This window comes from Piliocolobus tephrosceles, chromosome 6 (genome assembly GCF_002776525.5).
Source record: "Piliocolobus tephrosceles isolate RC106 chromosome 6, ASM277652v3, whole genome shotgun sequence".
Lineage (NCBI taxonomy): Eukaryota > Metazoa > Chordata > Mammalia > Primates > Cercopithecidae > Piliocolobus > Piliocolobus tephrosceles.
This window is the reverse complement of record NC_045439.1, coordinates 79,316,953-79,335,356: the sequence shown is the minus strand read 5'-3', so window position 1 is coordinate 79,335,356 and position 18,404 is coordinate 79,316,953. Positions and strand designations below refer to the sequence as shown.

At 41.0% G+C, this 18,404-nt stretch overlaps 1 protein-coding gene across 2 annotated transcripts in view; it reads left to right on the top strand.

Annotated features, from left to right (window-relative positions):
* The window catches only part of SLC12A1 (solute carrier family 12 member 1), a 102,142-nt gene extending 97,633 nt beyond the window's left edge, over window positions 1-4,509 (top strand). For both annotated transcript variants that reach the window (XM_026447032.2, XM_026447031.2), the window contains exons 26-27: window positions 2,073-2,140; window positions 3,195-4,509. In XM_026447032.2, coding sequence (XP_026302817.1) covers window positions 2,073-2,140; window positions 3,195-3,330 — 204 coding nt within the window. In that variant the 3' untranslated portion in view covers window positions 3,331-4,509. The remainder of the gene's footprint in view (window positions 1-2,072; window positions 2,141-3,194) is intronic.
* Window positions 4,510-18,404: the final 13,895 nt, after the last annotated feature.

The window sequence follows — 18,404 nt, the reverse complement described above, 5'->3', positions numbered from 1 at the left end:
AACACAATAACAAATAATTTTAAACTGATGGAGAGATGGCTATGAAAAACTTATAAAGGCATCTGAGGAAACATCTGATGTGATTGGAACAATGAATATGGAAGCTGGATCCAGCACACATTGTAATATGGATATAAAAATGGTGAGCCTTTCTAGAGAGTGCAGTAAGACGCTCCCATCTGTGCCTTCTGTCCTGAGCCGAATGAAGCTGGTGATTTCCATTTGCGTCCGTGTGAAGAGACCACCAAACAGGCTTCGTGTGAGCAACAGGGCTGTTTATTTCACCTGGGTTCAGGTGGGCTGAATCCAAAAAGAGAGTCAGCGAAGGGAGATAAGGGTGGGGCCGTTTTATAGGATTTGGGTAGGTAAAGGAAAATTACAGTCAAAGGGCGTTGTTCTCTGGTGGGCAGGGGTGGGGGTCACAAGGTGCTCAGTGGGGGAGCTTTTCAGCCAGGATGAGCCAGGAAAAGAAATTTCACAAGGTAATGCCATCAGTTAAGGCAGGAACCGGCCATCTGGGTGTGTCTGTTCAGGTCACAGGGGATATGATGGCTTAGCTTTGGCTCAGAGGCCTGACAGTGATAATGAGAATAATGCGAAGGGCAGGGGGTCAATAACTAGGTAGAAGAATTGACACCTGAATTGGACAGAAATGAAAAGGGACCACAAGAACTTCTAAACTACAAAATCTTGAGTGTTTTCACAGGAGCACTCAAGCACTGCTAATCTCATTGTACTTTGAGTATAACTGCAGGCATTTACAAATGTTAGAAAGAAATCTTAGGGCCGGGTGCAGTGGCTCACACCTGTAATCCCAGCATTTTGGGAGGCTAAGGCGGGAGGATTGCTTGAGCTCAGGAGTTCAAGGCCAGCTTGGTTAACAGCGAAACCCCATCTCTACAAAAAAAAAATATAAAAATTAGCCTGGTGAGGTAGCATGTGTGTAGTCCCAGCTACTTGGGAGGCTAAGGCAGGAGGATCACTTGAGCCCAGGGGGCAGAGGTGAGCCGAGATCGTGCCACTGTACTCTAGTCTGGATGATAGGAGTGAAACTCTGTCTAAATAAAAAAAAGAGAGAGAGAGAAATCTTAGGATGAATGGGTTAATCAATTTAAAAGCTCATAACTCTTCAGGTAGGATTTTATTTTACTGGAACCTGTGGGATTTTGGACAGTGAAGGGAAATGAGGGCCACCCTGAGACCCTGAACCCTGGGGCCCACTAGCCTCAGAGCGCCTCGCTTGGACTGACTGCCCACCATGCCCTACATCAACTACATTAGGAGCTGAACTTGGAAAAATTCGAGCAAGAAACACTTTTAGATTTAGTGAACACTTTTAGATTTAGTGAAAAAAGAGATTGAACTAGAATCATCGTAAAGTCTGTGTGTCATAAGCTGCCCAGTTCTGACCACGTTTTGTCATATAATTGCGCAAATCATGCATCTGAGCCTTGGTTTCTGAACCAGTGAAACACAATAATAAATATTACTCTCATCACTGCAAAGTGGTTATTTTTCCAAGTGAGTCTTTTGGTGGCTTTTTAATTGAAGCCAGCCCCCTCTCCTCACAGAATATTCAGACAGCTTAAAGAAAGGCAGACTAGAATACAATCTGTATTCTTAGAGTATCAAATTGGCATCAAGATTCGATCGGTTTTTTTTTAAACAGAAAACCTATTGCCTCAAACTGGCCATTCCACTGTGCATGGGCATGGGCACATGCCACTGTGCCCATGCAGGTTCATGAGGCTCCTTGTAGTGTAGGAAGAGGCCAGGGTAGGAGAAAACACCTTCTTTTTAGTATTATCTATGTTGTTTGCTTCCCCTCTCCCTAGAATTTAATAAGCCACTATAGCAAAATGAAAATCTTTGTACTGCGTCTTATTCTTTGTATTTCTAAAATTTCTCACGAGGTTTTAAAACACCGTTAAGTTTCTAAGCCTGAAAAAGTAATTGTAATTTTTACACATTTTTTAAGATGAGATTTTCTGCTTGTTCATGATTTAAGAAAATAAATTCTCATTCATAATTCTGGTAGAACTATACTCAGCAAATCTGAATGTTGCCCACAGAGTTACCGCCAAGTTCGACTGAATGAACTCTTACAAGAGCGCTCCAGAGCTGCTAATCTCATTGTCCTGTAAGTATCATCGCAGGCATTGAAGAACATTAGAAATAAATCTTAGGGTTAATGGGTTAATCCATTTAAAAGCTTATAACTCTTCAGGTGGGAATTTTGTTTTGTTTGTGTTTGTGTGTGTGTGTGTGGTTTTTTTTTTTTTTTTTTTTTGGAACACGTGGGATTCTTTCTTAGACAGTGAAGGAAGATAAGTGCTACCCTGAGACCTTGACCCCTCAGGCCCATAAGCATCAGAGCCTCACTTGGACTTGCTGTCCACCATGCCTTATGAAGAGGTGTGTGCCCATCCAGTAAGACCACGCTTCAGGAACCTGAGACCCTGGATTTCTCTGCCTAACAGCCACAAGTCAGCCACCACAGCTCACGGGCCCCTTCCCTGGGTGGGTGTCCCTGAGCCACTGTGCCCATGGCAGGTTCATGAGGCTCCCTGTAGTGTAGGAAGAGGCCAGGGTAGGAGAAAAAGGCAGAGGCATTTCCATTTTCACTCTTCACACTCTAGCCTTACAAACGTTAGGGTCGCGTCTACTGAAAATGTATGTTTGTTTACTTAAAGATTGGTATTTAAACAAGAAAATCTCCAAGGACTTCACATTTATACCTCATGAATTGACTCCTATGTATAAAGATAAATATATCTTCACATAGTGTAGACTGGAAAAGTGTCCATCAAAGACATTGTATAATGGTCTCCTGGATTGGGTGGCAGGATTCCAATAGATGGTTTTGGAGGTTTTTCCCAAATATAAGATATTTAAATTATTGGAAAAAATCATTTACACCACAAAGGGGGGCAGGTATTAGCTGATCAAATTCCCTATTTAAAGAAAAGTGAAAATGTACATTTTTGTCTTTACAATACCTAAGCCTGTTTTTCTTATTTATAGATAGTATTACCTGAAAAATACATCAGTTTGCTATCTACAGTAAAAATAATTTCGGTGCTTTCATCTTGGGGTGGGGTAAAAGTTAAGGCTGCCAGTTATTAAATATTAGTGCTGTTACTACCTATAGTAATTTTCACTTTCATTTTTAAATTTTTCTTTCATGTCATTAGGAGTCTTCCAGTGGCAAGAAAGGGATCCATATCGGATTTGTTGTATATGGCTTGGTTGGAAATCCTCACAAAGAACCTCCCACCTGTCTTACTAGTTAGAGGAAATCACAAAAATGTCTTGACATTTTACTCTTAAAACATGAAAGATTAGAATACATTTTACCTTAATGTATATGCATAATTAAGAAACATGTTCCAGTACTTTATGTTGTAAATCTGATCTATGGATATGCAAACCTCTGGAGATGATCCTACCAGATTCTACATGCATTGCATAATTTTTATCAGTTAATGCAAGCTTTTTTTTCTCTTCTCAGCTTAAGGGGTTGTCAAAGCCAACGCTATCCCTAGAAAAACATTTTTGTCACTGCTGTTGATAAAAACGAAAATCAAGGAAATTCATGTTGGCTTATGCTCATGAAAACCACCAATGTGATTGCAAACTTCTCCAGACAAACGTAATCTTTTGTTTCCAGAGTGTTTGCTCCTCAGCCCTGGTATAGGTCTCAGCCCCACAGCAGGATCTCAATAAATGCTTATTGACAGTCTGGCATAGTAACCACAGGTGGTTATCAAAGGAAAAGACCAACAGGCTGGAGAACATAATTATGCTTGGCCCCCTCAGATGCTTATACCTACAAAGCAAATTTAAAAATCAATAACTCAAAACTTTAAGAAGTACTTGGGTCTACAAAAAGTTCAAAGCAGTTACCTAAATAAGGTTATTTAATGTAACGGATTATATACTTAAAGTGATCTGAGCGATCATTGATAACATATGGCTTAAATTTGCTGCTGCCTGAAAAGTATATTAACTAGATTAGAAGACACCATATACTCCAATAAAATGAAATATATTCTATTCTCAACGTATAAACTTTAATTGTACTCCCTATCAAATATTTTGAAATTTCCATTACAGCATTACTTTGCATATTTCTTCTAATTAAATGGTTAGTACAGATGAAATCTTTATAGATGAGTACTTGAAAACTAAGTGCCACCAATTTTCAAACCCTTATTAAGAAATACATCCTGAATCATATATTTAGTTACTTTCTATAGTGATTATATGGATTTAAAAGAATAATTAAAATGTGAAGTTGAAAAACTTGTAAAATTTGGAATATACAGATACTGATTTTTTTTCATTTTTGTTAATACACCTATAATACTTAATCATATTGACAAACCAATGAAAATACTGTTTTTCTGATGAATGGCTTGATTTTGCTCCTTGACATGTTTTGACTGTTCATTCTAACTGAAAATATATATGGGAAAATATGAACCTGAAATAAAAGCACTCAAATTCGATTACTTTGGTCTAGGTCATGTTTTCACTTTCAGTCACTAAAATTGTGGTGCAATGGCATATCAGATGTGAGCCTGAAGATGTTAATCAGTGGCCTCATCTACAGTTGTTTAAAGCTAGGATTCAAGATCAGGACTTCCTAACCCAGCCTCTCTGTTCAGAAGGATGGCCAGACATAAAGGAGACCATCAGCAAAGCTTAGGCAGCTGGCTATCCCTATTCCAAATCCAGGGCCACTGTGCTTAACTCTGCCCTCGATAAAACCCTCTCTCTTGAGCACTGAAATCCAAATGCCTAAACTCAGCTTCATGTGAGCCTGACAGTTCTCTGAAATACTTGAAGGTCTCTGGGAAAGGTGAGAAGTAATACAACTTCTTTAGTAGGACTTTCTGGCTCTTGTTTCTTTCTGGGCTGCTGCAAGTTGGGTCCCCTGGGAAACAGACTCTGAGACAAAGTTTAGCATGATCCCCTGGGGATCAACACCTGAGGGAAGGAGGGGAAGAAACAGGAAGCACAGAGGTAAGCAGTGAGCTGCGATGCAGGCCCAACGACGCCTCTGCTGACCCCACAGAGAGTTGTCCCAAGCAGGGCAGAGAAGGCCAGGCTTTTGTACTCTGCTTTTATCAGTTATTGCATGGGGGCTGCCTGGGAAGGGGTGTGACCTCTGGGGCAGGGGGTGGGCGTGGGGCAGCTCTGTGCAGCAGAGGCAAACCCCCAAGGGCCTGGCAGGGAAAGTGTGTGCTCACAGCACTCCTAGCTGTTAGGGCAACAAGCTCTTCATTAAACAAAGTCTGGGTAGGACCAAAGGGCCATACAACGTAGTAGAAACTGAGTTACTGAATTTCCTGAGGGCTAGTAGCAAGAAGATGGCTGAGTATAGCCCTTGGATTCCAGGTTAAGGGTTGGGTGGCTCTAAGGTACTAGAGATGTTGAGGTCAGGAGCAACTGTATTGGGAATAAGTTCAGAGAGCAGAAAGTCAAAAGGATAGGGGCTACGGTCACATAGCCACAGACTGTCTGACCCTTGGTGCCCTACTACTGTCCTTTGTTTCACCCAACTCTATTGATCCAGCCACCCATCATCTCCATGTCTGCACTCAGGTTTCTGAGCAAGAAGGAGAACATTCCATCATCATGTGCATTGGTGTCCAATTGTCTCTGTCTCCTCACTTTGTGCATGTTTGTCATCAGTGTCCCCGCCCTTTCCTCACCATGACTTCAACATCACTTTTTCAGTCGCTGTCTCTGCTCCCATCCCCACAAACATAGACATATTCATAGACATAAAATTTCTTTCATAGATAGTGCTATACTGGGAGCATTGTCCTATGAGTTTTTCACTCAACTTTCAATTTTAGAAATATTTAAGTGGAAGCTTTATTATAATTATTACAATTAAATAATAATAAATAGAGACAAAGACTGGCTCTCTCACCCAGGATGGAGTGTAGTGGTGCAATTTATAGCTCGCCATAACCTCAAACTCCTGGGTTCAAACAATTCTCCCACCGCAACTTCCTGAGTAGCTAGGACTACATTCATGTGCCACCATACCTGGCCAACCTTTTAAAAATTTTTTGTAGAGACAGTATCTTACTATGTTGCCCAAGCTGCTCTTGAACTCCAGGCCTCAAGCAATCCTCCTGCCTTGGCCTCCCAAAGTGCTGGGATTGCAAGTGTGAGCCACCATACCAGGCCTTCAATGGAAGCTTTAAAAAGAGAGTATAAATTCTTGGGGACCACCATAGCCCTGGTAAATTAGAATCTCTGGGGTGGGACTGAGGGTCCTGCATGTTCTGATGATCTGCAAGATTTTGGAACTACTGCTCTGAGGGCAGTCCCCCCCATTTCCATGGTTTGATTTCCACTACATGTTGGTGTCTCCTAAACTTACATTTTAAACTCAGATCTCTTCTAAGTCTCAGATCCATATATTTAAACACTAATTGTCTTGATCTCTCTCTCTAGGTGCCCTGCAGATACTCTAAATGCAGATTGACCAGACTTTTGTAAAAAATACACACACACACTAGAGGAATGGCCTCTAATTCTCTTTCTCTCTCTCCCTCTTTTTTTTTTTTTTTTTGACATGGAGTCTCACTCTGTCACCCAGGCTGGAGTGCCATGGCACATTCTCAGGTCCCTGAAACCTCCACTTCCCAGGTTCAAGCAATTCTCATCGCCTCAGCCTCCAGAGTAACTGTGATTAGAGGCATCTGCCACCACACCTGGCTAATTTTTGTATTTTTAGTAGAGAGGGGGTTTTGCCATGTTGGCCAGGCTGGTCTCGAACTCCTGACCTCAGGTGATCTGTTCGCCTTGGCCTCCCAAAGCGCAGGGATTACAAGTGTGAGCCACTGTGCCCAGCCTATCTAATTCTCTTTCTCAATGCATATCAGGTCTCCCCTGAAATAGCAGAGATCACGCCACTGCACTCCAGCCTGGGCGACAGAGTGAAACTTTGTCTCAAAAAATATAAAATAAAATTTTTTAAAAAACAGAAGAAAATCTGCATTACAGCAGAAAACTAAGGAAGGATGCCATTCATATGATAATATTTTTTAGAAACAAAATCATGCTATAGTTTACATGGGTGGAGACTGATGGAAGCAATCAAAGATCAGTTACAAGCAATACTCCTGGGGGAAAAAAAATCTTAGGGAATAATTGCAGGAGACCCAGGGAGAATTGCAATAACCCCTCCTCACAATTTGAAGCTGGAAGTGAGAATAGGCAGTAGGACAGGGTGGAGCACCTTCCTTAGGACCCCTTGTGTTGGATGCCGCGAGTATTCAGAACAGCTTCCCTGAGAGGATGCGTGGTGTGCTTGGTGGGCGTTGCTATGCAGCATCTCATGGATGCCCTTGGCAGAGGCATCAGAAAACAACAACATTGTGTGTAAATCCCAATACATAAAGAGCATAAAAACATGAAAAAATAATCCAAAAGAGAAAAGTCAAAAAAAAATTTTTTAAAGAGAGAAATTATACAATAGAATCCTACACTAGAAGAAAAATCAAACATACAAGAAACAAATAGAAAACACAAATGTGTTCATCTTTCTTATTAACAAAATGACTCTCAAATTTAACAAAAGAAATCAAACTCTATTCTATCTGCAAGCATCATATTCAGAATTGAATATAAAAAGGCTAAAAGTCCACAAGTGAAAGTGAAAAAAAAGGCTAAAAGCAAAAGAATAAACAATAATATATACAAACATTCAAACAAAAAGAATAGAGTTGACAATATTAACTTCAAAGTTTAAGACTAAAAGAATTAGGAATGACAGGAGAGTATCGTTTTATATTTATAAAATATATATAGCCACAATGTAGCTATAATAATAATGCAGCTTTCTGTAAACAAATAGCATAGTATTGACATAAATAATACAAGAATTGTTGAAAACAAAAAGACAGTCCCAGAAAGCCAATTTTTGATTTTTTTTTTTTTTTTTTCTTCGAGATGGAGTTTCTTTCTTGTTGCCCAGGCTGGAGTGCAGCGGCATGATTTCTGCTCACTGCAAACTCTGCCTCCTGGCATCAAGTGAGTCTCCTGCCTCAGCCTCCTGAATAGCTGGAATTATAAGCATATGCCACCACTCCTGGCTAATTTTTGTGTTTTTAGTAGAGGTGGGGTTTCACCATGTTGTCCAGGCTGTTCTCTAACTCCTGACCTCAGGTGATTCACCCACCTCGGCCTCCTGAAGTGCTGGGATTACAGGTGTGAGCCACTGCACCTGGCCGGAAAGTCAATTTTCTTAGGAAACAGTTCACCCCATGACAATATTTGACAAATCAAGTATAAGAAGAATTTCAAATAACATAAAAAAAAATTGAATAGGTACAATAGTGCTCACCACAGAAAATACATCATCTTTTAAAAATCTATTGAATATTTATGAAAACAAACTCTATGTTAATAGCAAATAAAAACTCAGAAAATTCCAAAATGTAGAAATAGTAAATATAACACTTTTATCACAACACAATAAAACTGACATTACAAATATATAAACAACAATATAAAAAACCTTACTTACTGGAAAAAGAAAATTCTCCTAAATAACTCAGGTCAAAAAGAAGTAGAAAATGCAGCTTTAGACTCTTCCGTAAAAATGACATGGAGAATTCCACATAGCAAGACATGGATAATAAAGCAGGAATTGGAAGTAAATATGTAGCCATAAATGGCTTTATTAATAAATAAGAAAAATGAAAGTTAACATTAAACTCAAGAAATAAGAACAGCACAAAGTAATCAAAGGAAAACGTGAAAAAGAAATTGAGGGAAAAAGCGGCATAGTAAGATGAAGAGCTCAAGGCTAGGAGACAGAGAGCTGGGAGCTGAATCGCAGTTGCCCCACTCTCTAGAAGAGGGGTCGTTAGTTGGCCTCCTTAAGAATTAGTCTTCTCCTATGTAAAATGGGGATTAAGAGAATGCACCCCTTAGGGTTGTTGCAAACAGATGAGATAATGTGTGTCAATAGATGAGCACAGTACTGGGCTCAGCACTTTATGGTAAATACTTAAGCATAGACATTATTATTTTCAATAAACATAGGAACAGTTCAAATGACAAACTCAACTGTTTGTCGCTGTTGCTAAAAAAAAAAAAAAGGAATAACATCAAATAAATAAACTTCTTTTTAGTTTTAGAAGAATAAATATAAATATACACATTTACAAATGAGTAAGGGGCTTTGGGTTCAACTTTGGAAAAGAAGGTCCTTTAAAACTCTAGTATGGTAAATTGTTAATTACAATAAACATTATCTATTTGTAGTAAAATATAAACTACTGAAATTAACTCAAAAGGAAATAGAATACCTGATAAAATCTAATACTTGAGGATAAAACACGGAAGATTGTCAAAGATTTAGCTCAAAAAAGGTTTCAACCCAAAGGATTTTTTCTAGGCAATTTCTTTTAAACTTTCAAAGAAAATATAATTACCATTCTGTTTAAGCTATTGCTGAACAGAACAAGATAAAACATTGTCTTTTCCTTTCTCAGTTGTTTTGCAAACCTAGCATAAACTTGATACCAAAATATGGCAGACCACAAATAAAGGATACTACAAATCAATTTCTTGTATGAATAAACGTAGGAAAATACAAAATAGAATACTAGCAACTCAATTTTACCGACATATTCAAACAATATTCCACTATAATCAGGAATATGGTATTCTAGGAATACAGATATATCTTATTGCTAGGAAATCAATTAATTTAATCCAATTTAGTGAACATTAGTTACCATTTACTTATTCATATTTTTTTGAATATTTATTTGTAAGTACATAGTGTACCTCTAGAAGAATGCATAAGAAACCAGTTAGGGTTGACTTTGGAGAAGAAAACTGAATGGAGGACAAGTAAGATATTTCATTTTTATTATATACAATAATAACTATTCAAAACTAATATTTAAAAAATTAAATCCATAAATAAGCTACTTATCTACCAGACTATATTTAATTATTAACTCATGTTTGATCTGACATATATTGTGAAGGTCATATATAATAAATTTCTAACACTCAAAAATATAAGGCATTATACCATCATTATTGTGTTGTGCTTATACGTAAAATAAGTAAGCAACTAAAATATCACTGTAAAAAATAAAAAGTTGACCCCATCACATACCCACTGATAAACTTAGGTTTTTGCTTTTTTTTAAACATGAGATCTTTTAAAATATATATGTGCCTCTTTCTTAGATGGAGAAAGTGATAGAGAAATATTGCATCAGATTTACTACTATACCTTTGCAGACATTATTTAGGTCAGTAGGTTCATATTCCATATTTTACTTTCTGAAACTCAGGAATAGACAAGTATAATCTTGTGCTGTGTTTTGTTTTGTTTTGTCTGGAGACAGAGTCTCTGTTGCCCAGGCTGGAGTGCAGTGGTGCCATCATAGCTCACTGTAGCCTCTGAACTCCTGGGCTCAAGTAATCCTTCCACCTCAGCCTCCCAGGTGGCTGGGACTACAGGTGCACGCCACCATTGTCAGCCTTTTTTTTTTTTTTTTTTTTTTTCCTTTTTGTATAGATGGGGTCTCACTTTGTTGCCCAAGCAGGTCACAAACTCCTGGATTCAAGCAATCCTCCCACCTCAGCCTCCCCAAATGCTGGGATTACAGGCAGCAGCCACCATACTCAACCAAGTATAATCTTAATAGGTTCTGAGTTTTATTTACTGGGCCAAATAAAACTCAGAATTGATATTATCCATAGTAGGATAGGGCAATTATTATAATGTGACTGAAATTGTGTGAATCTATGTATTACAAATATAGTATGTTCTTTCATCTTTTTAAACACAAAACCCAAGTGGGATATGTATTAATTTTCTACTGCTGCATAATAAATTATCACAAACTTCGTGGTTTAAAACAGTACCCATTTATTATTTCACAGTTTCCATGGGTCTAGAGTACAGGCATATCTTTTATCTTATTTTACTTATTTTTTTGTAGAGACAAGGTCTCGCCATGTTGCCCAGGCTGGTCTAGAACTCCTGGCCTCAAACGATCTTCCTGCCTCAGCCTCCGACAGTGCTGGGATAACAGGTGTGAGCCACTATGGCTGGCCAGACATACCTTAACTGGGCTCTCTGCTCAGGATCTTACTATACTGAAATCAAGGTTTCAGCTAGGGCTACAGTCTCCTCTGAGGTTCAGGATCCTCTTCCAAGCTCAAGTGGTTGGCAGCTGTATTAATTTTCTTGCTGCTATAGAACTCATGGCAGCTTGCGTCTTTAAGGCCACCAGGGAGAAATCTTTAAACTCCAGACCCTCTGTTAAAGGGCTTACCTGATTAAGTCAGGCCCACTTTGGTCAATCTCCATTATGATCGAACTTAAAGGCTGGGCATGGTGGCTCACACCTGTAATACTAGCACTTTGGGAGGCAGAGGCTGGTGGATCACCTGAGGTTAGGAGTTTGAGACCAGCCTGGCCAACATGGTGAAACCCCATCTCTACTAAAAATATAAAAATTAGCTGGGCGTGGTGGCTAACGCCTGTAATCCTAGCTACTTGGGTGGCTGAGGCAAGAGAATTGCTTGAACCCAGGAGGCAGAGGTTGCAGTGAGCCAAGATTGTGCTACTGCACTCCAGCCTGCCCAATGGCAGCAAGACTCCATTTCAAAAAAAAAAAAAAAAAATGATTGAACTTAAAGTCAACAGATTAAGGATTTTAATTATATCTGCAAAAATTTTCATCTCTTTCTTATAAAGTAAGCTAATAATTGGAGAGGTACCCCATCATACTCACAGGTCCCTCCCAGACTCAAGAGGAGGAGATTACACAGGTCATCTTAGAATCCTGCCTGCCACGTTACTATCTCACATTTCTAGAGATCATATATATCAGCTACTAAGAGCCAAGCTGGGAGTCAGATAAGTTAAAAATGGTCCATGAATTGTACCCCAAAAAAGTTCCACTCTCTGTGCCTGCACAATAGATCATACTCATTTGGAGGGATATCTAGACCCATAAAAATAAATTAAACCTGGAAAAGACCTCAGAGATCCTCAAGTACTAAAATAGTGTTTCCATATAGAACATTTGCACACAATTCTAGTTACATTGTTTTCCAGTCAACAAAATGTTAAATGAGCCATAAGTGACACCAGGGATAATGCAGCAAATCATCAAAAACTTTTAACAAAGGAAATATAAAGCTCAAAAGTGCAGTAATCTGAGGTCAAAAATGTGAGAGGCACAGATTCTACATACCTCAATAGAGCTTGAGGACATCATTACTTTGAAGAGGACAGACTATGGCAGAAAAGCTCAATTTTGTTCCATGTATCCTGGTTAAGAAAGCAAGGATACCTGCATTGAAATTCACCCTCAGAAAAATTCTCGTCCACATGGCTGGCATCAAAAGATGGCTAAGCTTCAGTTATCTGGAAAATTCATTTACATATACTGACTCTTTCTGCAGTTAAGCAGAGTATATGGAGCCCTAGTGTAAGATTTAAACAGTATATTTTCAGGTTAAGTAATTTAAGATGAGGAATGCAGAAAGGAGAACTTCTTAGAGGTTGAGGCCAAGAACCAGGTCATGAATGTCATTGCTTCAGAGAAGGTGAGAAGCAATGACATGTGGGACAAGAAGACTAATTTCCTCCTCAGCCTGGAAGATACATTGCAGCAGAGGGTAGTTTGGGGCAAAACTCAGCAGCTGACTTTTGAGAGAAAGGAATGAGTAACTGCCAAACTGTGAGACTTGGCTGCAGACCCTGGGGGCTCAAGCCCAACCCTCTGTTGTCATGCAAGGCGCTGTTCTCACACAGCATGGCTTTCCCAGACTTCCAGATCTGGATCATCTGCTCTTTTGGATGCCCAAGATATGAAGAAAAAGAGACTGACTTCTCTGTTATTATGTACTTGCACTTTCTGATGTTCCTATTGTACTTCTGCCCAACAAAAGGTGGTAAAATTATTCTCAGGGAAAGTGAGAAGTTCAGAGGAGTAAGAAATAACAGGTAGTAAAAGATGTTAGGCCGAGCACAGTGGCTCACATCTGTCATCCCAGCACTCTGGGAAGCCGAGGCAGGAGGATAGCTTGAGCTCAGGAGTTCAAGAACAGGCTGGGCAACACAGTGAAACCCTGTCTCTACAAAAAAACATTAGTCGGGTGTGGTGGTATTTGCCTGTAGTCCCAGCTACTCGGGAGGCTGAGGTGGGAAGGATCACTTGAGCCCCAGAGGTGGAGGTTGCAGTAAGTTGTAATTGTGCCACTGCGCTCCAGCCTGGGTGACAGAGCAAGACTCTGTCTCAAAAAACAAAAACAAACACGCAAAAAAAAAGTTAAACAACTCCAACTGCTAACACAACATGCACATTGGAAACAGGTCACCATACTACGATTTCCTAATGCTCAAAAGTACATTTACAAAATGAATTGTACTAAGAAAAAAAAAGTATTATTTGTGCACTTTTGACTTAATACGTCCAAAAGTGAGCTCTTACTCTTCCTTCCCAAAGGAACTTTAACACTCTTCCCTCATCTCCATACATGACAATGCTATCCTTGCCATGAATCTTGGAGTCATCTTTGACTCTCACACACCCATCTGATTTATCAGCAAATCCTACTGGCTTCAGAATATATCCAGAATCTACTCACTTATCACCATCTCCACTTCTACCTCTCTGTCCCCTGTTGTCACTGGACCATTTCTCACCTGGATCACTGCAGAAGGCTTCTCAAAGGTCTTTCCACATCAGGCCTTACTCCTTCTCAGCCTCATTTCAACATCTTCTCAAGGGTCTTTCCACATCAGGCCTTACTCCTCCTCTGCCTCATAGCAACTCAAGTAATCCTGCTCAGTAAACTAGAGATTGTCATTCCTGTTACCAAAATCTAATGGCTTCCCATTTCAGTCTAAGGAAAAGCCACTGTCCTTACAAGAGCTTACAAGGCCCTACCCCTGCACCCCATCCACCTATTTCTGTGACTTCAACTCCTACAACTGTATGCCCTCCTCTGTCACTGTTCAGACAACGTTGGCCTTCTTACAGGTGAGTTTGCACCCTGGGAACTTAGTGCTTGCTGTGTCCTCTGCCTGGAATGCCCTTCCCCAAGATATCACTTCCTTCAGGTTAGGTAAAACAACCCCCAGCCCCCAGCCCCACACTCAGCAAATAGCATGTTCTCAGTGAGGCCTTCCCTGGCTTCCCTCTCTGAAATCACAAGTCTAAATCCCACCCCTTCCGCCCTGCTTTACTTTTCTCCTTAACTCTCGGCACTGTTCATTTGAATCACATCTTCTACTTATTTTGTCTGTTCTGTTCCCTGCTATGTCCTCCAAGTCTAGACCAGTGCCTGGCACATAGAACACATTCAACAGATATTTGTTGGAAGGATGAATACATACAGGGCACTGAGGGGACATGGCAAGTATGAAACTCCTTGGGGTTGGTCTCTGACTCACTATGAAGCACCGAATTCTGCCCTGCTCAGGGCCCTCCCACACCAGCTATGCCCCCACACAGCACACACTCTGTACCCTCTAGGGCTCTGAATATGCTCATCCTGCTGCCTGGCATTTCTGACTTTTTTTTTTTTTTTTTTGAGATGGAGTCTCGCTCTGTTACCCAGGCTGGAGTGCAGTGTGCAGTGGCGTGTCTCAACTCACTGCAACTTCCACCTCTCAGGTTCAAGCAATTCTTGTGCATCAGCCTTCCAAGTAGCTGGGATTACAGGCATGCACCACCATGCCCAGCTAATTTTTGTATTTTTAGCAGAGATGGAGTTTCACCATGTTGGCCAGGCTGGTCTCGAACTCCTAATCTCAAGTTATCTGCCCACCTCGGCCTCCCAAAGTGCTGAGATTACAGGCATGAGCCACCATACCCAGCCCCTCTCTCTCTCTCTCTCTCTCTTTTTTTTTTTTTTGAGACAGAGTCTTGCCCTGTAGCCCAGTCTGGAGTGCAGTGGTGTGATCTCGGCTCACTGCAACCTCCCACTCTCATTCAAACAATTCCCCTGCCTCAGCCTCCAGAGTAGCTGGGATTACAGGCACCCACCACCACGCCCAGCTAATTTTTGTATTTTTAGTAGAAACGGGGTTTCACCATGTTGGTCAGGATGGTCTCGATCTCCTGACCTTGTGATCCACCCACCTCGGCCTCCCAAACTGCTGGGATTATAAGTGTGACCCACCGCACCCAGCCTCTCTTTTTTCAATCACTGTTATTTTTATCCTTATTTAGTTCACTACTATACTTACTGAACAGTTTCTCTTGAGTTTATTGGCCATCTGGTGTCAGTTCTTTTGTCAATTGATTCAACAAAAATTGTCAGGCTGTGAAGACACAAAGATACACACTCTAAGCTCTTAAGATATTGGCATCCACATTCCCTGCCCTGAAAAAGTTAAAGGTTTAGACAAGAAAACAAGCTACACATAATAATTACAAATTGTGAAAAATACTGTGAAGGAAATGAAGAGAAGGTATTGAGACGGGATAACTCTGCTGACCTTGACTCCCTTTGTGGGCTGAAACTGGGGTGGCTCCTTTCACTCAGTCCACTGTCATCCACTCCTCACAAGAGCGAGTCTGCGAGCAAGCGAGTGCAGCAACCGAAGACGAATGCTGGAACTGGCCCATTACTCCTCTCTGGCAGGAGCAGGCTCTGCGCAGGCCCTGTAGCAGCATCCAAGCTCCTGACCTCTCCGCACCTGGGCATCCAGGAAGAATCAGGCTACAGGAACGGATGGAAGGGTGGTTGGTGTATGTGGAGGTTTTTACTAGGCCATATAAGTGGCTGTCAGCCGGATAAGGAATTGGAAAGGGGATGGGTGTGGGAAGAAAGTGATCTTTCCCTGAAGCCACACTGTCTGAAGTTAGCCACACCTATCCGTAGTCTCAATGCTCAGCAGCTTGTATCCCCACTACGCCACGGCTTACGTTGCTCTGCCAGGTGAAGTCTTTTTATGTCAACAGGATAGGGGCGTGGCAGGCCAAAAAAAGCAACACTTGGGCCGAAAAACGGGGTCAGCTGTTTTCACTTAGGGCTGTGGTTCCAGGCTTAAGGGTGGGGTTTAGCCAGGAGCCCAGCTGTTCTGTATCAGTATGACAGAAAATAATGGAAATAGTAGTACTTTATTAGGGTACTCAGTGAGGGTGTCTTTGAAAAACACTTAAGGATAAGAAGGTGCTGATAATGTAGAACTTTACCTGAGCCCTGGGCTCCTGGAACAGCACAATCATTAAGAAGTCTCCCCAACTTTCTGTGTTCTAGAAATGACTAACTGAAATGAACCGCCATTCCCTATATGACTTATACAAGACACTGCCAACTCTTTCTCATGATTCCTACGAGACTGTGGATGATTCCTTTGCTTACCTGTAACAAGGTCACCCCAGACTTTTCCCCTTTAAACTGAGCCTGCAGATAAGGTCAGGCAGATACCTTCTAACTTTATTCTTTGTCTCATGGATGATTAGCTGAGATTAGGTTTGTCCTCATAAAACTAGCTAGACACAGAAATAAATAATCCCAACTTCAAATTTACTCCCTATGACTTATCTACTCTTCCCTATAAAAATCTAAGACAAGGCCAGGCGTGGGGGCTCACACCTGTAATCCCAGCACTTTGGGAGGCCAAGGTGGGCAGATCACTTGAGGTCAGGAGTTTGAGACCATCCTGGCCAACATGGTGAAACCCAGCCTGTACTAAAAATACAAAAAAACTAGCCGGGTATGGTGGCGGGTACCTATAATCCTAGCTACTCAGGAGGCTGAGGCAGGAGAATTGTTTGAACCCAGGAGGAGGAGGTTACAGTGAGCTGAGATCACTGCACTCCAGCCTGGGCAAGAGAGCAAGACTCTGTCTCAAACAAACAAACAGACAAAAAAAATCTAAAACAAAACTATTCTGCTAGATACACTGTAGTAGGCTGAATAATGGCCCCTAAAGATACCCTGGTCCTAATCCCTGAAATCTGTGAATTTTACCTTACATGGAAAAAGGGCTTTTGCAAATGTGATTAAGGATCTTGAGATAAGGCAATCATCCTGGATTATCTGGCTAGGTCCTAAATATAAGCACAAGTATATTTTTAAATTTTAATTTAATTATATTTTATTTTAAATTCTGGGATACATGTGCAGGATGTGCAGGTTTGTTACATAGGTAAACATGTGCCATGGTGGTTTGCTGCACCTATCAACCTGTCACCTAGGTATTAAGCACCACATGCATAAGCACTAGTATCTTTGTAAGAGGGAAGCTGAGGGACATTTGACTATAAGCAGAAAATCATGTGATGGAAGCAGAGAGAAGCAGGGTCAGACAGAAGATGCTACACTGCCGGTTTTGAAGATAAAGGGGCCATGAGCCAAGGAATGCAGCTCTAGACATGGGAAAAAGCAAGAAAACAGATTCTCTCCTAGAGAATCTGCATCTCTCCAGAAGCAATATGGTACCAGAGACACGTTGATTTTAGGCACGGAAGACTCATTTTGGAATTCTAGCTTCCAGAACTGTACGAGAATCAATTTCTATTGTTTTAAGTCACTAATTTTGTGGTAATTTTTTATAGCAGTAATAGAAAATAAATATATACTCTAATCTTCAAATCTGGGGTGCTTTCCCTATTACAATAGCCAAAATAAAATCAATTTCCTTACTTGTTCAGTTTTTGTCTTTGATGGTGCTACCCATATGAAGAATAGAGAGTAGAACAGGCCAGGCAGAATGAACACTATGGGCAAAAGCCCCCAGCAAGAGAGGACCTGAGATGTTCTGGAAACTAGGAGATGAGTGTGACTCAAGAGAAAGTTGAACAATAACAATCTGATCATGCAGGGCCTTGGACCATGACAGGGAACTGGGGATTTATTATATGTGTGATGGGAAACCTTTAGAAGAGTTTAAGCCAGAAAGGGTGAAAGCAGGGAGGTTAGTTAACAGTCCCGGTAGCCGGGCGCGGTAGCTTACACCTGTAATCCCAGCACTTTGGGAGGCCGAGGCGGGCGGATCACGAAGACCCGAGGACAGGAGATCGAGACCATTCTGGACAACATGATGAAACCCCATCTCTACTAAAAATACAAAAATTAGCCTAGGGTGGTGGCGGGTGCCTGTAGTCCCAGCTACTCGGGAGGCTGAGGCAAGAGAATGGCTTGAACCTGGGAAGCTGAGGTTGCAGTAAGCCAAGATTGTACCACTGCACTCCAGCCTGGTGACAGAACGAGACCTCCATCTCAAAAAAAAAAAAAAAAAAAAAAGCCACAGTCCTGGTAAGAGATGATGGTGGCCTCAGAATGCAAAAAGAATGTAGATTTGTTTAGGTACAGATTAGCAGGGCTGGATGAACCAGATTCTGTCTTTGTGTGGGTCACAGTAGGAAACAGAG